This window comes from Microtus ochrogaster, chromosome 1, assembly GCF_000317375.1.
Source record: "Microtus ochrogaster isolate Prairie Vole_2 chromosome 1, MicOch1.0, whole genome shotgun sequence".
Classification (NCBI taxonomy): Eukaryota; Metazoa; Chordata; class Mammalia; order Rodentia; family Cricetidae; genus Microtus; species Microtus ochrogaster.
This window is the reverse complement of record NC_022009.1, coordinates 7,527,657-7,550,613: the sequence shown is the minus strand read 5'-3', so window position 1 is coordinate 7,550,613 and position 22,957 is coordinate 7,527,657. Positions and strand designations below refer to the sequence as shown.

The 22,957-nt window shown below is 41.0% G+C and overlaps 2 protein-coding genes across 3 annotated transcripts in view; one reads left to right on the top strand and one right to left on the bottom strand.

Moving 5' to 3' along the window:
* The window catches only part of Nemf (nuclear export mediator factor), a 53,594-nt gene extending 44,364 nt beyond the window's left edge, over positions 1 to 9,230 (top strand). Inside the window, exons 26-33 of one of the 2 annotated variants that reach the window (XM_005343141.2) lie at positions 1,926 to 2,079; positions 3,083 to 3,160; positions 3,650 to 3,847; positions 6,613 to 6,645; positions 8,122 to 8,222; positions 8,324 to 8,367; positions 8,449 to 8,528; positions 8,737 to 9,230. In XM_005343141.2, coding sequence (XP_005343198.1) covers positions 1,926 to 2,079; positions 3,083 to 3,160; positions 3,650 to 3,847; positions 6,613 to 6,645; positions 8,122 to 8,222; positions 8,324 to 8,367; positions 8,449 to 8,528; positions 8,737 to 8,814 — 766 coding nt within the window. In that variant the 3' untranslated portion in view covers positions 8,815 to 9,230. Of the gene's footprint in view, positions 1 to 1,925; positions 2,080 to 3,082; positions 3,161 to 3,649; positions 3,848 to 6,612; positions 6,646 to 8,121; positions 8,223 to 8,323; positions 8,368 to 8,448 lie in introns of both variants that reach the window. The other variant, XM_026779221.1, reaches the window with a different exon arrangement.
* On the bottom strand, positions 9,038 to 22,957 carry Klhdc2 (kelch domain containing 2). Its single transcript, XM_005343140.3, has 13 exons — positions 22,515 to 22,957; positions 19,402 to 19,481; positions 17,134 to 17,251; positions 15,077 to 15,192; positions 14,719 to 14,800; positions 14,279 to 14,362; positions 13,694 to 13,774; positions 13,560 to 13,618; positions 12,099 to 12,208; positions 11,684 to 11,756; positions 10,662 to 10,749; positions 9,896 to 9,948; positions 9,038 to 9,784 (listed from the first exon to the last, which is right to left on the bottom strand). The coding sequence occupies exons 1-13, from the start codon at positions 22,665 to 22,667 to the stop codon at positions 9,661 to 9,663; spliced, it is 1,221 nt and encodes a 406-aa protein (XP_005343197.1). The 5' UTR covers positions 22,668 to 22,957; the 3' UTR covers positions 9,038 to 9,660.

The window sequence follows — 22,957 nt, the reverse complement described above, 5'->3', positions numbered from 1 at the left end:
ATGGTGGCTCACAACCATCTGTAATGAGGTCTGGTGCCCTCTTCTGGCCTGCAGGCATACACACAGAAAGAATATTGTATACATAATAAATAAATAAATAAATATTTTAAAAAAACAAATTAATGAATTCTACCATGATATTTTTATACATTTCTATACCATCCTTTGATCTTCTTTAAAAATTTTATTTGTTTGTTTGTTTGTTTATTTATTTATTTATTATGTATACAATCTTTTGTCTCTGTGTATGTCTGCAGGCCAGAAGAGGGCACCAGACCTCATTACAGATGGTTGTGCCACCATGTGGTTGCTGGGAACTGAACTCAGGATCTTTAGAAGAGCAGGCAATGCTCTTAACCACTGAACCATCTCTCCGGCCCCCCTTTGGTCTTTTTTAATAACTTATTTTTTAAACTCTGCATTGGTGTTTTGCCTGCATGTGTGTCTGTGTAAGGGTGTTAGGTCCCCTGGAGCTGGAGTTACAGACAGTTGTAAGCTGCCATGTGGGTACTGGGAATTGAACCTTGGTCCTCTGGAGAAGCAGTCAGTGCTCTTAACCATCTCTTCAGCTCCCACGCTTTGATCTTATTTCCATTTTCTCTCCTACCCTCTCTTGTTCTTCCCTTTTTTTCTCTTTAATTCTAGGATATTAATAAAGATAAATAGAAAATTTTTTAATTAATTAGGAAAAATTTGTATATGTCAAAAGCCTAGGGACTGGGGAGTAAGTAAAGTATTTGTCAGGTACACATAGGACCTGAGTTCCAGTTCCTAGGCCTTGTGTAGAAAGCTGAGCGCAGCAGTGAGCGCCTGTTGTCTCAGCACTAGGACAAAGAAACAGGAGGTTTCTTGGGGCTTGGTCAGAAACCAAAAGAACAGGAAAGCTCCCAGTTTAGTGGGAGATCCTACCTCAAGGGGATAAGGCAGAGTTTGATGAAGCAAAACACACATCATCTTCTGGGCTCTACATGCACATATACACAAGAAATATACCTTAGGCCGGGCAGTGGTGACTCACGCCTTTAATCCCAGCACTCGGGAGGCAGGGGCAGGCAGAGCTCCAGTGAGTTCGAGGCCAGCCTTGTCTACAAGAACTAGTTCCAGGACAGGCTCCAAAGCCACAGAGAAACCCTGTCTCGGGGGAAAGGAAAAAAAAAAAAAGAAAGAAAAGAAATATACCTTAGATATTTTAACAGATACATGAAGGTGAAAAGAGACTTTAAGGACAATTAGCATTAAAACAAGGAAAGACAGATTGGGAAGTAAAATGTATGTGTGATAAAGTCATAGACGGTTAGAGTAGAAGGTAAATTTAGATTAAATATAAGAGAACCTGGAATGACTAAGGACTTGGAGATTTATTTTACAAGTGATATTAGGAGAATATTTTGGAAACTTTTGAGTGGAGCTGTGACAAAGGTGAGGAAACAGGGAAGGTTATAGACTCAGCGGAGTCTAAGAGGCAGTGAGGACCTGGGCTAAGACAGTAGCACTGGGGATAGAAAGATGCCAAAGCAACAGAATGTACCCTTCTTCCTTAGTGTGTTTATGTTTGGATACATTATTTATTCTGCCAGTCAACCAAGAAATGTCTTGAATGTCCAAGATATGCTAAAGCCATGCTGATAGAATACTAGAAGTCCTGATGTCTGCACATGAGGGTTGTTCGTTCAATGAATGAATGTGTAGTTGAAGAGGGATAAGCAAAAGTAATACTTTTGAGTCTTGATGACAGAATAAGAAATCTTTGAAAGATTTTTCAGGTCTTTTTTACCTGATAATTTGAGTCTCTTTATATACAGTGGTCTAGTAGTTATTAAGTTAAAAAGGCAAACATTGTATATGTTCCCCTTCCCGTTTAGACATTTTTAGGACACATTTGACATTTTTAAAATGTGATATTACTTGTTTTTTTTTTCATTTAGAGAAATGAAAAAGAAAAAGCTTCCAAGTGACTCAGGGGATTTAGAAGTGATGGAAGGAAAGGAGAAAGAAAGAGAAAATACTGTGCACACTGAAGCTAACCAGAACACAGGCAGAAATGTTGCAGCTGGACAGCCAATGAAAAGAGGACAAAAGGTAATAAATATGCTTCTGAATGACCCCTTAGTTCAGTATGGCTCACAAGTGAAGTCGGGGCATTCCTCTTGGTCTTGTTTAAACGTTTAAAAGTGAAATAAAAGGGGCTGGTTGTTCTTCCAAAAGACCAGATTCAATTCCAGCATTTACATGTCACTCCAGTTCCGGGATATCCAGCACCCTTTTCTGGCCTCTTGCAAGTGGTGCACAGATATACATGCAGGCAAAATGCCCATATACATAGAGTAATTTTTAAGTAAAATAGAATATGTACATAAGTTTTTAATTCTGAGGCTGAAAGTTAGCTGGAAAGGTAAGACTGTACCTGATGAAGGTTGTACCGGGAAAGGGCTTCTACCAACACATACAAACTTCCGATGTTAAACATTGCTGAGAGATCATGAGGACTAGCATGGAGGCTGAGATGGTGGGGACACCTTCCTTCAGTGTTGTTGTGCTGGGATTTGAAAGTTGGACAAGGCAGCCATTGTGATAGAGATAACATGTTCTCACTGTGGCAGACCATCTGAGGGGCATCATTTGCTTCAGACAGTGGGAAGCAGGAAACAGGAGATCTGTATCCTGACAAGAGGGTTGCTAGTGTGTGTGACCACCAACCTGAGTCACCAGTGAAGTCACTTAGAGGAGTCTGCTCAGTCCTGGCCCTCCACTACTCAGGGATCCACTGTACCTGTTGCACTGTTCCTGCATAGGGGCCCAAGAAGGAAGGCTCACAGACAGTGGGAGAAGGGCAGAGAGCCAGACTTTTAAAGCCACTTTTAATTCAAAATAAGTTGTGTTGATTTACCCTTACTTGTGTATGTGTCTTCTGTTCCACTGTGGCAGATTCCCTGAGGGATGAGGACTATGGCATCCTCATCGTCATATCCTCCATATTGATCTTTATATTGGTTGGTGCCTTGTTCAAAAGCATATTTGGTAGAATGAAAGAGGCATTTAAAAATTACTGTTTATTGCTTTTTTTCAAATCTTTTGATTTCAGAGTAAAATGAAAAAAATGAAGGAAAAATACAAAGACCAGGATGAAGAAGATCGTGAACTTATTATGAAACTGCTAGCGGTGAGTAACATCTTAAATTATTTCTCTTGCTTTTCAGTGGGCATCTAGGCTATGATAAACATTAAGAACTTTAACATTGTTCAAGGCCAGCCTGGTCTACAAGAGCTTGTTCCAGGATAGGCTCCAAAGCTACAGAGAAACCCTATCTCAAAAAAACAAACAAACAAACAAACAAAAAACCAGAAAATAAAATTTTACATTATTTGGGCCAGTGAGGCAGCTCAGTGTGTAAAGGCACTTCACTTTCCACCAAGCCTGGCAACCTGAATTCAGTTCCTAGAACCCACATGTTCAAAAGAGAAAACTTTCCTACATGTCATCCTCTGAATTCCAAATGTCTATTATAGCATGGGCACCCTACACTCATAAGCGTACACACAATTGTAAGGAAAAACAAAAGCTTAGATTCAAAACGTTAAAGTAAAATTATTTTAAAACGTTTGTATTAATAATAATTACATTGATTCTTTCCCCCTTATGAATTGAAAGTCTGCAGGTTCAAACAAAGAAGAAAAGGGGAAGAAAGGGAAGAAAGGAAAAGCGAAAGACGAGCCTGTGATGAAGCAGCCACAGAAGCCCAGGGGGGGACAGCGGGCTCTCGATGTTGTTAAGAAGGAGCCACCGTCCCTTCAGGTCCTGACTCAGGACATACACGACTTGGCTGTAGATGATCCACATGATGACAAGGTGAGTGTTCCCAAGTGGGGTGACCAGAGCCTGGGTGACGAGAGCCAGGGTTAGTCCAAGATAAATCGGTCTTCATCATAGAAACAAAGCCTCAAAGATAAAATTAGTTTCACAAAAAAAACGTGCTGCTGATCAATTGACTAGATGCCTTTGGAAAATTAGTTTGGGTCTAGAAAGATGGCCTTTTGTAAAATGCTTGCCATGGGACCTGAGTTCTAGCCCCAGAACTGGTTGTAATTTATATACTTACTTACTTATGATCCCCACAATGGGGTGGCTGTTGGCTGGGGAGCAGAGCCCACTCAGCAAGCTCCAGGGCCATGAAAAATCTTGTCTTAAAGTAGATGGTATTTCTGATGATATCCAAGATTGCCCTCTGACCTGCACAGGCTCATGCACACACAAAGTAACAGTTTTATGGGAGAGGTTTCACATGATTCCAATGGAACTCAGTTAAAATAAGGAAATATTGGGCTTAAGTAGAAAATAAAGTTTTACTTGTGTAAACTTTTCTATAGGATTATAAGCTTTCTTGTATTATATAATATTAAAAATAACTATGTTGTCAGAGGTTAGGTCTCAGTTGTAGAAGCAGGAAGAAATATTTTTTCCAGCTAAGGTACTTACTTAATGGTGTTATCAAATAAATCATTTAAAAATCACAGTAAGTATATCTTTGTACTGGAGTAGGTAAAATTCTTGAAATACTGAGCTTTTAAAAATAAATCTGTATAAAGTATAGGCTGAAAGTTAACAGGTGTGGTAATCACTGCAATCCTGACTTGGCTGTTCTTACTTGGGCCACACTGTTTTAGTGAAGTGTGAGTTAAGTGTGAGTTACCCGTTTAGTGAGATGCTTGTAGGAATTTGTCACTATTCTTTTTCCCTCTACTGAGCAGTGGTTTTTTTTTTTTTTTTTTTTTTTTTTTTTTTTTTTGGTTTTTCGAGACAGGGTTTCCCTGTGGCTTTGGAGCCTGTCCTGGAACTAGCTCTGTAGACCAGGCTGGTCTCGAACTCACAGAGATCCACCTGCCTCTGCCTCCCGAGTGCTGGGATTAAAGGCATGCGCCACCACCGCCCGGCCTGAACAGTGTTTTTAATGTTTCTAAATTTCACTTTTGTTCATGAGTTTTTCTATTATTGCCATATGTGTAGTTTTATCTGTAAACTTTAGGCCCAGAAATATCCATATCCATACGAGATATGATGGCATATAGCTAATATTCCAGCACTTCAGAAGCCAAAGCAGAAGGAAGGAGCTAAAGTATGATGGAGTGATATTTCATTTGTATTTTAATAAATGAAGTTTTCCTGAAGACCAGAATGCAAAACAGCCATACTAGTCAGCCATAGAGGCCAGGTGGTGTGGCCTTTCATCCCAGGACTAGAGAGGAGGATAAAGCAGGATGAGACAGGAACTCGCTCTCTTTCAGTCTGAAGATTTCATAGAGGTAAGAGCTCTCTAGTGACTGGCTGCTTTGCCTTTCTGATCTTCAGGTTGAACACCAATATTTGTCTCTGGGTTTTTATTTATCATGCTACAGTATGAGGCCAGCGTAAGATATGTAGCAAGTCAGGACAAGGGAAAAATTCCTAAGAGGTATTATTAATCTTTCATGGATATAAATTCTGGTCTAAATGCCAGTGTAGTAATATTAAGAGGTCGGGCTTTTAGGAAGTGAAGTTATGCCCTTCTGAGATTAAAGGGACCTCTCAAATGAAAACCTAGCAATCAGATGCCAGTTTTTGTTGTTACTGTTTTAAGAGTCTCATGTACTGGGCGGTGGTGGTTCATGCCTTTCGTCCCAGCACTTGGAAGGCAGAGAGGAGAATCTCAGAGTTCAAGGCCAGCCTGGTCTACAGTGTGAGTTCCAGCTAGGACTACACAGCTATCTCAGGTAGCACAGACTGGTCTTAAACTTGTTGCTGAGTCAACTCCTCCTGCCTCAACACCTCGGATGCTGGGATTACAAGTGTGTGCTACTGCACTCTACTAAGGGACCATTTCCAGACAAGTCTTCACAAAACCTACTGTTGTCCTGATCTTGAACTTTTAGCCTCCAGAACCATTAGGTGTAAATTTATTATTTAAAATATTGTGGACTCTGAAGCCTCTTGGTACAGCAGCCTAGTTTGTCTCTGAATAGGTATTGTCCACGTAACTTAAATACACAAAATTAAGTTTATCTCAATATTTAAAGTTTATCTTAACACTGTTGGCAAACTGGGCTGGAGAGATGGCTCAGAGGTTAAGAGCATTGCCTGCTCTTCTAAAGGTCCTGAGTTCAATTCCCAGCAACCACATGGTGGCTCACAACCATCTGTAATGAGGTCTGGTGCCCTCTTCTGGCCTGCAGGCATAGACACAGACAGAATATTGTATATATAATAAATAAATATAATATTTTTTAAAAATTGTTGGCAAACTTTTTTTTGAGGTTCTTTTTGTAGGATTACTTTTCTCTACAAATATTAAACTTGTCATTTCAGGTGTCTCTACAACTTAACATGACTTCATCATATACTTTAAGTAAAAGGTTTTGTCACACAGATTAAAAAACCTTATTTTTTCTTTCAATGGCAGTGCTTTCTAAAGTATTAAATATGTACACACTAATCCACTTTAGAGTTTTAGGGGATCCAAGTTGTATTCTTCAGTTTTCTGTTTTGTGAGTTATAAAACAGCCTTATATCAATTATATCAATTTCTTTCTGCTTAATGCATATTGGTACAAAAGCTGAATTTAATCTTTGTTTGGACCTAGGAAGAACACGATCTGGATCAGCAGGGAAATGAGGTATGATTTGAGTGGGGTTGCTATTCCATCTCACTGTAATCTTTGCCAGAGCATCAGCTACCACTCCAAACTAAGCTAGATGATTGTGCGGATCTCAAATTATTCTACTCAGAATGTAGCCCTGCCTGGCCTGGAACTTGCTATGTATTATTGAAAAGTCTTGAATTCAAGAGATCTGTCTGCTTCTGCGTCCTTAGAGCTGGGATTAAAGGTGCACCACCATACCTAGGCCTGAAAATATTCTTTATCCCTCCCCTTCCTTTGTGCCTCAAAATTATTACTATGGGGATAATAATTTATAGTATTCTGTAAATTAACTTAAAAGTTCAGCACCAAGCATTTTGCCCTTGTAGATAGTCCACAAATGAGAACTAGTATAAGGAGATCTGAAATTTCTCCTTAAGAACAGAGATGGCTCAACAGAAGAGCACTTGCTGCCCTACCAGAGGACCTGAGTTCACTTCCCAGCCTCTACACGGGGCCACTCAGAACCCCGTAGCTTTAGCTTTAGGAGATTTGTTGTCCTCTTCTGGTCTCCATGGACACACATGCATGCATGCACATACACACACACAATAAACTTTTCTCTGACACATAAATACACACATATTTTAAAAAAGGAAAGTAGCCTAGACTTGCTCAACTTTGGCACTGCTAGCATTTTGGAGAGCATGATCCATTGTTGCCAGGCCTATATAACATAAGTTAACAATACACATGGCCTGAACCATTAGATGCCACTGCTTTTATTCTGAAAGCCAAAACTATGTCTACATATTGATGAATCTCCTGTAGCGGGAGCAAAGTCCCTGATTCAGAATCACTGGTCTAGCTGAAGTGTGGTAGCACACACCTGTACTCAGAGACAGGTGGGTAGATCTCTGAGTTTTGTCAGCCTGGTCTACAATAATAAGTTCAGGGACAGCAAGAGCTACACTCTGAGTTGAGTAAGAGACTTATAGAGGCTTCTACACAGGAAAATCACTGGTCTAGCCCACATTTTAAGTCCTGTTTCCTTGCAACAGACTTAAATTCCTTGCAGTTATTCATGCGCATCTTTTGAATCCACAATAGCTTCCCTGCAGCTTAGTTGCAGAGTCCAACTTGTCTTTCTCACCTCTCTGTCATTAAATGGTGCTTTAAAAACTTCCTATTGTTGAATATTCTAGGCCAAAACTGTAAGTTGTAAAGGAAATATGTTGAAACACTACTTTTAAGTTCTTTGGAACTATAAAGCAGAGTTGTGGCACTGTTGTCAGCTTCTGTTTTTTTTTTCAGAAAAGGCTAAACATGCATTATGTATTCAGATGTTAATTTTTAGATCTTGCCTTTATGATGGTGTGATTTGAACAGAGGGTCTTGCATGTTAGGCAAGGGCTCTACTATTCAACACCCCACCTCCTCCAACACCTGATGTTCTTTTTTTAAAGTTTGGCATAATTTCCTTTTCTAATTGTTTTTATTTTCCTCTTTTAGGAAAATCTATTTGATTCTTTGACAGGGCAGCCACATCCTGAAGATGTACTAATGTTTGCTATTCCAATCTGTGCCCCTTACACCACCATGACAAATTATAAGTAAGCCAGTATTATTTCATTCATAACACAATGCCTTTATGAATCTCTTTGAGATCTCCATGTAATAACTTGTGTAATGTTTTTTGGGTTTTGTTTTAAAGATACAAAGTGAAACTTACTCCTGGAGTTCAGAAAAAGGGAAAAGGTAATTTAGAGTTTTAATTGTGATTTTAAAATAGTTTAAGTGACTGAACCAGAAGTACATTCTTCAGCTCTCTATTTACAGCTGCAAAGACGGCCTTGAATAGTTTCATGCATTCCAAAGAAGCAACAGCAAGAGAAAAAGACTTATTCCGCAGTGTGAAGGTAAAGTTTTCCTTCAGAACTTTGGGGACTGGTGGTGTGGTCCAGATATTTTCTGTTGTCTTGATTCAGTGCTGTTTTATTAGGAGCCATAAATAAGTATGATCAGCTCAGCAAAGGTTATAATGCCTTTCTTCTGACAGTAGAATATAGAGGATCATCCTAAACATCATTTACTACATGGGATATTAAGCACTTTTCTTTTTTTTAGGACACAGATTTATCAAGAAACATTCCTGGCAAAGTGAAAGTGTCTGCACCTAATCTTCTTCATGTAAAGAGAAAATAGCTGAAATGAGTCCTGAGACACTGGGAAGAGCCAGTTCTATAGCCTTTGGAAGTCACAGATGCAGACGTGTTAATAGGACTTCCACATTTACAAATGAACACATTGCCTTGCTGTATCACCAAAAGGACTTAAGATTTTTTTCAAGTTTTATATATATATATATAAACTGTTAAATAGTATTTCCTAAAATATTTGTGAGAAGTTAAATGATACACATCTGTAATTGTTCTACATTTTATTGAAATTCTTGAGGTTTCATTTAATGATGTAAAGACCCTGAAGTGGCTCAACTGCATTAACTACTGACCCGGAGGTTTTCTGTAGATGACTTCTAATACACATATACTATGGCCAATCATGAGGGGTTTTGTTTGGTTTTGTGTGGGCAATTAAACACTTAGGGTTTGTGTCTTGAAAGTTTTGTCAAATTTTACATCATATGCAAAAAAATAACAGGAAGGTGACATTATTTCCGTGCATCACCCTAATTTCTTCCTTGTAATGTCACTCAGTTGTGTGCCATTTTCTTTTCCATTTCTAGCAGCTATCAAATAGTATCTTAGTCTCTACTATCAGAAGTACATTTTATAAAAAACGTTATACCCATTCTTGGTACAAAAAACCAATGCAATGATTTTTTTTTTAACTTTAACAATAGGTACATGTTAAATACATTTATTGTAAACTTTAGACACAAAAATAGGTTCTCTAGGCCATCCACATGCACATAAAACCCAGAAAGCTGCAAACTACAACAATGTATATAATTATACAAAGGATGCCACTCTCTGACAAATACAGGGTTGTCTTCCATGCAAGTAGATCAGAATAATTATCTCTGAAGCCTTATGATCCAGAAGTGTTGTTACTACCGAACCTCTGATTAACACTGTGGAGTAGGTGTTTTGGAAGGCAGTTCCATGAGTTGGCTAGCATTTCTTTAAAGCAAATGACTGCTTCTAAGCTTAGCCTAAAAGTGGACAAGGAAAAAGAAAAATAATTTTACATTAACTTGAATAAAGATTCATTATTACCTTTAAATAACCATATACCTGGTACCAAGTACCTGGCAAGAACTTACCGAACAAGAGATTTTGGTTGAACTGAGAATATAAGCACTTCATTACTGTGTGCCTAGAAGAAAAGAAGCCCAGGTCAAAAGGCAAGTGCTGAAAGCAGGCTGGTGCGGTGCCCTCTTATAACCCTGGCTCTAGGATGCAAGGCAGGAGCACTGCAGCAAGTCTGAGGCCAGGGAGGGCAGGAGCTGGACCCCGAGCTGGGACTATATAGCTCAGTGAGGAAATGCTGCCTAGCATTCACAGGCCTTGTGCTTAGTCCTAAGCAATACATAAAAAGAGGGTCTGAAGAGATGGAGAGATGACTCAGCTGTTTGCTCTTCCAAAGGACCTGTGTTCAGTCCAGAACCAACTTGGGGCTGTTCACAACCAACTGTAACCCCAGCTCTAGAGGGGTCTGATAGCCCTCTTTTGGTTTCCATGAGAACTACAGGCACATGGAGCACAGACATACATGCAGGCAAAACACCTTTTATCCCAGCACCGAGGAGGCAGAAGCAGGTGGGTCTCTAGGACAAGGCTAACCTGGTCTACAGAGAAGAGTTCCAGAACAGGGCTACACAGAGAAACCCTATCTTGAAAAATCAAAATTAAAAAAGCCCAGCAAGGTCACCTGATAAAGGCTCTTGTCACCACGAGTTAGATCTAACAACCCAGATAGATTCCCGAGACCCACACAAGTTAACTGCAAACATTGTCCTCATCCCATGGCGCACATGCATGTGTGCCAGCACACAAAAGTATGTTCAATAGCAGTAAAGGTGTACTTACAGCTCTATGATGGACCAGCAAATTGTTTGCACAACCACCAAAAACAATGACTTCTCCTTCATCGCTTGCACAAGCTGTATGCCATAACCTGCATGTAAAACAAAAGTGAGTTCAGTAACTCAGAAGTCCAAACTGATCATCTGAACTACGCTGTAGAGCTAGTGATAGAAAGACAGATTTCAAGGTAGTTCATACCAAATATAGTAAAAATCCATTCTCAAGGAAAGGCAGCTTTTTATAAAGTCTGCCTTGGTGTGGAACACAAAGGAAGTGGAGGCAGGTGGATCTCCAAGTCTGAGGTCAGTCAGAGCTACATAATAAGTGATTTTTAACCAAACAATCTAGCTCTTTGTTAGCTAAAAGTCTTATGGGAACTAAGCAGTGGCAAGGTGAGTTGGCCCCACACACAGTATCTCAGACTAAAGCTCTCCAAACTGGATTAATTCCATGGAAAGGTCATTTCTGCCAAATGTCTTAGCAGAATGAGGCTTGGATGAACAAAAATGGCTGGCATATTTAAATACCAGTGCTAAGTATGTGATTGCCTATAGCAATTCCTTTGGAGACTAAAAAGAATATTTCATCAATGTTTAAAAATGAAAAAAAGAACAACTTTAAAATTTAGAGTGTCTCATGTAGCCCAGAGCCCCTATCTCCTGACCCTCCTGCTTCTGGCTCCTATGGGCTGGAATTACAGGTGTGTGTCTCCTCACCTGGCATTTCCCTGCCTTTGAAAACAGCCTTACTTAAATCTTTAATGAATAATGCTACTGCAAACCAATGAACAATTCTTGGTTTGATTTTTTTTTCCATGTATATTCTTGAAAGTGTAAAAACATCACCACTGTTCTTCATCTAGATTGGGGAAGTATGATGTCAAACTTTAATATGAGTACCAGATTTTCCTAAGAATGTCGGATAAAATTCAGCCAAAACATCCTCCGTTCTTACCAGTCCTGTATACTCATCTGATTTAGTAATTTATGAATTATAAGAAATTATACCTTTCAGGTAGTTCATACCTTGGCTTCTCAGTATAAGGATGATTGAACTGAATCCACTCATTTTTACTGATGCAGTAAGTCCAGGCATCACCTAATTAAAGAGAAAAGGCCAGGAAGCATGTTCATCCTATCAGTGTTAAACTTAGAGGGCACAGCTTTAGCAAGAAACATATTAGGTCATATCCTGTTCCCTGTTCTCCTTAGTTACATAAATAACGTGTACAACCTATCAGCAGGGATTTTAAATGCTCCAAGTCATTTTTTTTTTACACAAGGCAGAATGAATTTAGGTCATAATATGTACAATTAAAAGGTGTTACAGGGTCAACATGAAGTCAACCTGCAAGGACACAGTTAGGACAGAATTTCCTGAGTAGTATACTACAAATGCATAAATATGATATATGATAATATATCTATTTAAAGGACTCACTTAGTGGCTGCTTTTCAGTGGTAAATCCTCCAAAGAGAAAAAGATGATCTGAAGAGACTGGTGTCAGTGAGTGCCAGGATCTGCCAACGGGGCATATGCCTTGTGGAATTCTAAAAATAACAGCTGAGTTATAATATCTGTGGTTAGTCTGGAAGGTCACTCAGTCAATAAAGTGTTTCTATCCTCAGAATCCATACATTATTTAAAGAGGGGGGGGGGGGACAGGCTTGATGCATGCTTGCAATTCTATTGCTGGGGGGGTGAACCCCTAGAGTATGCTGGCCTATCCTATTAGGAAAATCCCAAGCTAAGGAGAGACCATATCTCAATAGGAAAAAGAGATTCACACTCAGAATCCCAGCACTTGGGAGGCTGAGGTAGAAGACTTGCACAAGTTTGAGGAGAGCCTAGGCTATGTACTAAGTTCCATGCTAACCTGGACTACAGTGTAATACCCCTTCACAAGAAAATAAAAAAAACACCCCACGGGGCTGGAGAGATGGCTCAGTGGTTAAGAGCACTGGCTGCTCTTCCAAAGGACCTGGGTTCAATTCCTAGCACCCACATGGCAGCTCATAGCTGTCTGTAGTTCCCATTCTAGGGGATCCAACATCCTCATACAGAGTATATGTAGGCAAAACACAAGTGCACATTAAATAAAATAAATAAATAAACCTTTAAAAAAAAAAACAAACCCCAAAATAGAAAAGGTGGACAGCACTGAGTATACCACATGCACACATCATCAACCTTATACACAAAAATCTATTTAAAGCAAATACCACAGAGGATTGCTAAAAAGATTTCTTTTAAAATTTATATAGATTATTAGAAAAAGAAAACTTGAAAAGGTTTCCTGAAGTCTTAGGAGATGGCTCAGCAGGGAAATTGCCATAAAAGCATGGAGACCATTCCGATCCCCAGCACCTATGTCAGTACCATGGGGACATGGCAGCCCCCCTCTAAGTCCATGTAGTGGCACTGAGTGGCATTTAGAAGGCCTCAAGGAGATCCTCTAAGCAGGCAGGCTGGCCAGCTCTATTGGCGATCTCTGGGTTTAGCTGAGACCCCTTCCTCAATAAATACAGTAGACAATGTTTGAAGACCCCTGATATCAGCTTTGGACCTATACACACCACAACATGCAGCCACACAAACATACATCATGTATGCACATCTTAAATCCAGACACATGCTTAAAAAGAAACTTCTCAGTATATTAACTACATACTTTATACTGAACTATGTTCTTTGAAGGCAGATCAACTTTAGACTTTCTCTTTTCAGCAAACATGCTGTACCAGGCACATAGTTAAGAAGACTGGAAATAAAAATAAAATTCTTTCCTGAAGGACCCCAGTAAGAAACTGAAAGCACGTTCACTACATACGAGTAGGGAGTGGGCGTAGGGTCTGAAATCTACCTGGGAAAGCTTTTCTAAATACCTAAAGTAATACCTACAATTCATTCCACTCCCATGTATCCAGATTAAGGCAGTGAAGATCATTCATTCTAGCATCCTAAAAAAGAGTAAGTAAGTAGTTACCATTTGAAGCATCCAAAAGCACACCATTAAAAACTGTTTGTATACTCACTCGGTATCTGCCACCAAACACAAAGCCCTTGTTTCCAACAGTTGCGCAAGCATGGGCAGCACGAGGTGAAGGAGCTTTACCCTGTTACAAAGGTGTGAAATCAGCTTCATAAATATGTGGACTTTATAAACAGAGGGAAAATACCATTTTTTTCTGAATATCATAGAACAAGAATATGCCAGATACTCAGAAATGCCAAAGTACAAATTTGTTGTTGACAACAACAGTATTAAAAGCAATATTATTAAAAACAGTATTAAATACCACTGCTGAACATTTTAATATTTCTGAGACTGTTACTGAATGAGTTATGTCAGTATGGCTGCTGTAATTAAAAAAAAGACTAGCACATTGTATAGTATCTTTAAAAGGAAAGAAATCTAATCTTTAGCCTCCAATGTAAAGCTCATTTTAGTTACTAGCAAATGAAGGTACAACACAGCCTCTATATATTTGTTATACTCCTGAAAGAGCAAGAAAGCTACAGATTACACCCTCCAGAAAAAAGGAATGAACTGTCAGTTTCAGGCCCTCCCAACTCGGGTACCCTGTTCTCTAAGCACACTTCCTTCTTCAGTAACTCACGGTGGTGATGGGCTGGCTCCAGACAAACGTTTCAGTGTCTAAAATATGTACATGATCGTTCCATCCTCTTGGATGACTTGAATTCTATGGAAAAGCATCTGCATTATTTTACAAATACTGTTTATAAAATTATACAACCCTTGCTTGCCCAATTTATTAACAAGTAAAACAAAAAAACTCTGGTCAAGGACTTCTGGGCTGGTGAGATGGCTCGGCCAGTAAAGGCACTTGCTGTCAAGCCTACATTGACTGCCCAGAACCCACATGGTGGAGGGAGAGAACCAATTCCCCCAAATTGTCCTTACTTGGAAACACACTTCACAAAGTCATGCACTAACACACACAAAAATTTTCAAAATGTAATAAAAAGTTCACAAAGTAAAAAAAAAAAAAAAAGATATTTTTTTCAACATACTAAGGCAATATGAAACTTCACTTACCCAAAAAGATGTTTCATCAAATTCAAAAGTTCCCAGTACTTTATCTTCAGGTAAATATCCATATCCTCCAAAAAATATTAACCTGTTTGATATAAAACCAAACCGTAAAAAATTTAAGTATCTGTAAGCTAGGTCATAGTGTTTTAAACGTTGATATATGGAGTGAGTTGGGTATAACAGAATATTTGAAAATACTCAATAATACTTAACATGACAACTAGCTTTTAGGTGCTATGTTAAATGAACTCATGTATTTGCTATGTGATGTGCTCCATGCTTACTTATAATGCTGACTAGGGTACTTACAAGGTAACGACATTCTGTACAAAAGGCCAAACCTACAGTGCGTCTAACGTACTTGTTTTTATACACCCAGACACCAAGTTTGTCCTTTGACGATGGAGGAATTCCTTGGCAATCAATTCTTTCCCACTGTAACACTCTGTCTGCAGACCTTGAATCCAGCATGTAGAACTGTCAGAAGCAATGATTTCAGTTAGTTTTGGGTACAAGAAAACTCATATTGACATTTGTTTTGAACTGTATTTTATGATAAAGGTGTCATGTTCAGTGTCATGTAAATCAGTGCTAAGTCTGACTGCAGACTGGCTGCCACTTGTCTGGATCAAGATTCTGAATTTACAAAAGAATATAAAGTTTTTTTTTCAATTTTATTTATTTATCTTTTATGTATGATCACTCTGCATGTATACCTGCATATGCCATAAAAGGGCATCAGATCCTATAACAGATGTTGTGAGCTATCATATGGTTGCTGGGAAGTGAACTCAGGACCTCTGGAAGAGCAGCCAGTGTTCTTAACCGCTGAGCCCCCCAGAATGTAAATTTCTTAAATCACTAACACTTTAAAAATGTTCAGCTACTTTTGTTTTCATTAGCTACACTTCTATGACAAAGGAATTGGCTATGTGGTCATTTGTATCTTGGCACAAGCACCACGTGTTACCCTAATTTTGGATAAGCAGCTTGAATTTTTCTGATTTTATGGGTTTGTTTATAGCAGGACCATGTTACAAACACACACACAAACAAAACTCTAGCTCTTCAAATTCAACTGAACACGTCTTCCTGCCTAATTACTTCTAGGGGCTAAAGACCAGTCCATACTTAGACTACCGGGTCTAACATCCTCTTCTGGCCTCCACAGGCACCAGGCACACACATGGTACAAAGATATACACACAGGCAAGACACTCATGCACATGAAAATAAGTCCTGAAAAAAAAGGAAGGTTAAATACTGGTCTAAGGACTCGAGTTCAGGTAACAGAACACACATCCCTCCCTTTCTGAAACACCTAAGTTTCCTTCTGGTCAAAGGTGACCTCTGAACTCTAGCCGTGTTAGTAACTATTAGTCATCCTGTTACCCACTCCCCAGAAACCAGCTTCACTCCCTCCTAAGCCTTTTCAGGTCATATCCACTTATTTTCCTGCCATATCTGCATTTGTTTGTGTAAGGAAAGAAGGGATGGACTGGAGCCTAAGTGACACCACAAAATCACGAAGCCACCTGACATTTCCTTGAATAAAACAGACCTGCAAGTCTCCATGTTGTGACTTCTCACTGTTCAACTGAAGCACTGCCTGCTGAGTAAGCACTTGTTCCATCCCTACAAACCCAGCAGAGCTGTTACTGTGCACCAGGCTCTGCATGGCGCCACCGAATGGCTACACGGCAGTCATTTAGTCACTTCTTTAGGTGTCTCTTCCAGAATGTGAGCTGTCCAACGCTGTACTCTGAGTATAAATGAGTAATAGGAGTCTGCCTATAAACCATGTGCCTTTCTGGAACTTCATCTGTCTTTAACTGGCCTAAAAACAACTGAATTCTTTTTGCCTGCTTGGAAAAAAAATCAAAGCAGCAGCATGTGTCCTAGGGCATCATTAGGTTATTGGTTTTTCAAGACAAGTCCTGGCTGTCCTGGAACTCTATCTGTAGACCAGGCTGGCCTCACGTTCACAGAGATCCACCTGCTTCTGCCTCCAGAATAACTGGAATTATAGGTGTGCGCCTCCATCACCAGCTACTTTCTTTTCTGAGTATTAATTTATCCCTATGACTTTGAGTTCACTTTTACCACTTTTGTCTATAATTGACTTTGAAAATGCTTTCTAGCTAACATTCCTCTACCCCTCAGAGTTGTCAAGAGAATGTGTAACTGAGAGCACCAAGCAGAAGTCACTAGGAAGTGATGACACACAGGCTGGCTACTAGCACTGACTTTACACAGGCCTCATACAGACTGTAGAGAAACTCTTACCATACACAATCATACCACAATCAAGTACATGCTTAACTAGAGTGCAGAAGAATAAGCTGAACTTTAGAAATCTGAGATTCAAAACGAGAAAGGAGAAAACTGTTCCAAACCATAATCTTGGCAGACACTAACCTTATTTGTATTGCCTCTGGAATGGTGTCCTCCAAACAAGTACAGCACCCTGTCCACACACACAGCACAGCTCCCAGACATGGAAGGAGGAACGTCACCTTCAGTGTTGATTTTTTTCCTAAAAGGAAGATGGTTCAGTAAGTTTCCCACTTATTAATTTATATCCCACAATAAGAGAAAAGATGGCTGACAATATCTAGGGTGTCTAGCTTCAAGATAACCCAAGGGATCAGCTTCCCGGGTTTAAACCTGTCCAGACAGTGGAAAACGGTCTTACATGAGAATGGAAGGCTCTGAAAGCTTCTGATGTTCCATGAACCATCTCTCAAACTGTTGGTTTTTATTTAAATGGTCTTAACCAACTGGGAGGTCTTTGTTTTACACTGATTTGTCACAGTATACATAGCAGGTCTGCACATGGCAAGTGCAGAAGCTTGTCTCCCTCCATGTAGACTCTGGGTCATCTGGCTTGATGGCAATCACCTTTACCTGCTGAGCCATCACCATGGCGCTTGTTTGTGTTTAAGTAGGCCAAGGATCCAAAAGGAAAATGTCAACATTCCCAGTGCTGACAGATTAATTTAACAGATTTCTTTCTTTTTTTATTAAGTCACCTTTTAGTGATTTAAATAAGTCCCTATGTTGTGTAGCCCTAGCTAGCCAGCCAGAAATCTGCCTCCTCCTTCCTCCCTTAAATTAAGAGCTAGAATTAAATGAATGTGCCACCATGCCCAGCTGTACAGTCACTAAATTAATCATTTACCTCAGGTCTCCTGATTACATCATCAGTCATTATCACTTTATCTTTGCTTAGCTTGAAGTAAGCGTATTGAAATTCTTAATCTTAAGAAATATGAATTCCAGAACTGGAGAGATGGCTCAGCAATGAAGAGCACTGGCTGCTCTTCTAAAGTACCTGGGTTCAACTCCCAACACCCACATAGTGGCTCATAACTGCCTATAACTCCAGTTTCTGGTGATCTGACACCTTCACACAGAAATATACATGCAGGCAAATGGATGCACATGAAATAAAATTAATTAAAAAATTTTGAATTCCTTTTGGGAAGTTTCTAGTCCTATAAAAAAAGATTAGCAAATAGCCCATATAAACTCACTATTGCAAAAATAACTGTGACCTGTCTTAAACCAAATAGGATTACCATTCTCACTTCAAGATTGACAATAATATAGTAAAGAACAAAAGTCTTTTAAAGCATAAAGTTTCCATGAAACAAACTATGGGGAAACACCTTTATAAAGCCCCAAAAGGCTACCCCAGTATTCTGAGAAACCCATCTAGTCTACTAACACATCTTGACTCATATTGCTATCGACAGACAGAAGACCCTCAGATAGCTCTGGTTAATTTTTGTTTTGTTTTTTGAGACAGGATCTCCTTATGTAGCCCTGACTGTTCTGGAGGTGTGCGCCTTAACACCAAGCTAATTTTTATTTTTACTTTTTTTTTCTTGTTTGTTTTTTCGAAACAGGGTTTCTCTGTATCTTTTAGAGCCTGTCCTGGAACTAGCTCTTGTAGACCAGGTTGGCCTCAAACTCACAGAGATCCACCTGCCTCTGCCTCCTGAGTGCTGGGATTAAGGGTGTGCGCCACCACTGCCCGGCTTAACTTTTATTTTTAAACAGATCTTCTTCCTTTTTTTTTTCTCCAGTTGATTTCGTGCTGGATAGGCAAGCACTTTGCTACTTAACTATTAATGCAACCCAGAAAATAGTACTCTTAAGAAATTTTCTCAAAATTTTTGAGCTGATAAAATTATAAACCATACAAAACCTAACAATTATAGCAAACTAAAAACCTTTTTTTCAAAATACCAAGTCAAACTTGTAGCATCTTCCCATTCCAGTTTCTATATGACCTTCCTCTTGGTACTTTGACCAAGGCTTGATTAGAAGCTTCTAAGCGTTGACAGTATCTGGTATGTACTAAGATCAGTAGCTAATCTAAACTAGACTAGAGCGAGCTTAGCATCCTTAATTATAATATTCTCATTGATTAGAATGGGTTTTCAGGGGGCATTGTGCTATATGCCTTTAATCCCAGAAGGCAGAAGCAAGGGGATCTCTGTTGAGTCCTAGGTCAGTCTGGACTACACAGTAAGTTCTAGGACAGTTGGAGCTATGTAGAGAGACCCTGTCTCAGAAAAGAAACCTCCCCCTGGCCCAGCAGAATAGGTTTTCAACTTCCTTTGCAACCTTATTTAAAGTTTCTAAGTACCCCCACCACCTGCCCTAATACCCAGTTACCATCTTCCAGTCTCCATATTGTAGATCCAAAGTTCTTCTCTGGGCAGATAAAAATCATATAATCCTCTCACTTGATTGCTCTGTGAAGAATAAGAAGGAATGCAGAGATAAATAACTTGCCATTTTATTTTTAACTTAAAACTAGGGTGTATGTGATGTGGGTCAGCACATGTGCCTCAGTGCTGATGCGGAGCTCAGAGGAACTCAGAGGACAACCGAGTCAGTTCTCTCCTTCCACCCTTACATGAGGTCTGGGGAGTGAACTCAGATCATCAGGCTTGCGCAGTGAGTTTTTTACCCACTGAGCCATCTCCCTGCCCCAGTAACTCATATTTCAAAGAGGTGTTTTATGGTTTGGTTTTTAAAATGTATCTTATCTAAGATACTATTTATGATATTGATGATATAAAATTAAGTTTTGTATTCTAATTAATATAAAATGCAGTCTTCCAGAACCCAGCTACATACCGTATTACTTAGTACAGACAGACCTACAGACCTTCAGTCAAACTTTTGATACAACACTTGCAAATAGTACAAGAGCCCCCAGGGAGTCCCTAGGCAGTGTTTCTAACCTGTCCTAATGCTACGACCCTTCAATACAGTTCCTCATGTTGTGGTGACCCCAACCATAAAATTACTTTTGTTGCCTCTTCATAACTGTAATTGAGCTACTGTTCTGAACTGTAATGTAAATCTCTTAGGTGAGCCAAGAGTCGTTTGACCCCCAAAGCAATAGAGACCCACAGGTTGAGAACTGCTGCCCTAAGGTCATGCTGTATCTGAACAGATCAGACCATGCACCTGACCTCATTTGCCTGCCTGTAGGTGACTTACATGCCCTGCCCATGCTAATATGGTGTTCTAGTCAAGCTTTCCTTTCGCGCACTCATTCTGAGGGCAAAACTGCACGCAAATATTGAGTCTTCAGTGGCAACTGTAATTTCCTTGTTTGTTCAATGAAGGGTATTAACTAACAAAGATCAAGTTTATATGTCCTCAAATTGCTTTATTTAACCAAACAAAAAAAGTTACTACAAAGTTTTAAAGTATAAATAATTTGCCTAGGGTTATTTAGCAAGCAGTGGTGAGACCAGAACCCTTCCTTTTCCATGAGGACTGCCTTACTGCATTCCTGGATACTCCCTGACCACTTTCTGATCCTGACCAAACACAAGAGAAACTGCGCTTCCCTGAAAATGTGTCAGGGACCAATGCACTTGAGTATTATCTTGTGATGGAGCAGCCAGCCATGAACTCTTCTTCTCTTACTGGAGTGGGAAGAGAAGAGAAGGTCAGGCCTAGAAAGCAGACAGTGGGCTGACCGGCCTGAAGTGGGGGCACTAGGAAGAGGCCAGATCATCTATCATCATCTCATATCTCATCCATCATCTCCAAGGCCTCCGTGCCTCTTCTCAGGGTTCCAACCAAAGACATGTACAAGTTGCCACGAGTGATGACGGCACACACCTTAAATCCCAGGACTGAAGGCAGAGGCAGATGGATTTCTGGGTGTTTGAGGCCAGCCGGGTCCACATAGCAATTTACAAGCCAGTCAGAGATACCGAGACCCTGTCTTTGTTTGAAGTGGAGGATTGCAGGTGCTGTATCACCAACTTCATGGACAGTGACTGCTCCCTCTCCTAACGTCAAGGCACTGAGGACCTTAGAAACCATCAGGAAGTTTCCACTCTGGCAATTTCCCAACACTATAGAAGAGTCTCATTCCCATGTCCACAAGGCTCAAATTATGAATAACATAATTTAGACTGAAGTGTGATTGATCAATAGGTCTACCTTCTTCAAAGAGAATTTACATTTTTAAAGAGTTTTGCCTGCATGACTGTCTGTACACTCCCTGGGTGCAGTTCCCAAAAAGGCCATAGGAGGGTGTCAGATCCCCAGGATTGAAGTTACAGACAGTTGTGAGCTGCTATATGGGTGGTAAGACTCCAACTCAGAAATATGGCCAGTGCTCTTGACCACTGAGCTACCTTTCCACCCCCAGAATTTACATTTTAATAATGGTCACCACACATCTGCTTCCTACTCTGAAGTTCTGATCACCAATCTCTAAAAACTTAGTCCCTGGAAGTGGGGAACAACATGATGCATTCATGAGGACTAGCAAAATAACTAATGGTTGAACCAAATCGGGAAAGTTCTCTCAAAAAAATGGCCAACTATGATCAGGTCGCCAGTACCATAAGCTAAAGTGTTACCAGAACTAGAGTCCCTAAGCAAACACTCCCAGTATGGGAGCAGAGAAGTGAATTTCAAGCCAATACCAAGGGGGAGATCCTTTTAATATTAAAACAGTATGCATAGTTTTGTGGTTCAAATGGATCAAACAAGTGGGAACCAAATGAAATCCAGGAATTGAAGCGTATCGTGGAGTTCTAAAACCAGTACTATAGAACCAGTTAGCACCGTTTGAAATGGGGGACAACAGCAGCATGCCCAGCTCGGGGTAGAACGCGCCGTACAAACGACTCCAGACACTTGGTCACAAAGGCCAAAGAACTGCACTCCAATTACATATGCTGCCGGGGATCCACTGCTGACTGGTGGAATCGTTTTCCTTTGATTTTCGTAGTAGGGCCTTCTGGGGAGCAAACCCTCCTCAGCTGAAACCAGCTAGGGAAAATGGCCCTGCGTTCATACAATAGGTAGATGAGCATCAGCACACGCTGACAGCACGGCTACCCCCTTGGAAGGTTGAATGCGCGATTCCTATGGCCCTGGTCCATATAGTGGGCAAATACTATCTGTCGGCTAACTGGCCCAACTCGGGATGCGAGGCCTTCGTGGGTGACCTGGGCCAAAGGTGTGGATGGATGACTGTCGCACAACCTCGCCTCCACCCTTCTCCATATCCTAGGCCATAGTCACCCGCTACTCAACCCACATAACAGAGCCTGGCTCCGAGCGCTCCAAAGACAACAACGCGTCGGGCGGGGGGTGGGGGCAGGGTGACTCATAAGTCCAAGAGAGCGGTGACAGCAGCCCAGGAGCCTGGAGTCCACCGAGGCGGGAAGGAAGATGCTCTCCTGCACGGACAGGAGCCACGGGGATCGCCCACCGCCCACGGGGCCCGCCCCGCCCCCGCTGACCTTGTAGCCGCCCCAGACGAACATGTGGCGCCCATCGCTGACGGCGACGTGGCCGCTGCGCTCGGCCGGACAGGCCAGCTCCATGGCCTCGTAGCCCTCGAAGGCCGGACCCGGCAGGTCGTCCGCTCGAGCATCCTCGTTGCCATCAGCCATCTTGAGGCTGCAGGGCTGTGCACCAGGACCGCTCCGGCCCCGCAGGCAGGAGACAAAGGAAAGCGGAGCGGTGGACAGCGGCGCGCGGCCAGCCCCGGCGACCCGCCTCTCCCGCGCTGCGCCTCCGCCTCCCGGCCGAGCGCTGAGGCGTGCGCGGGCAGCGCCTGCGGGGCTCGCGGGGACCGCGGAGCCACCGGACCCTTGCTCTGAGCGGGAGAGCGGCCGACGCGGCTCGCACTCGCAGCCCGCCCCGCCTCCAGGCGCTAGGGCCTTGTTTACGCCTCCGCCGG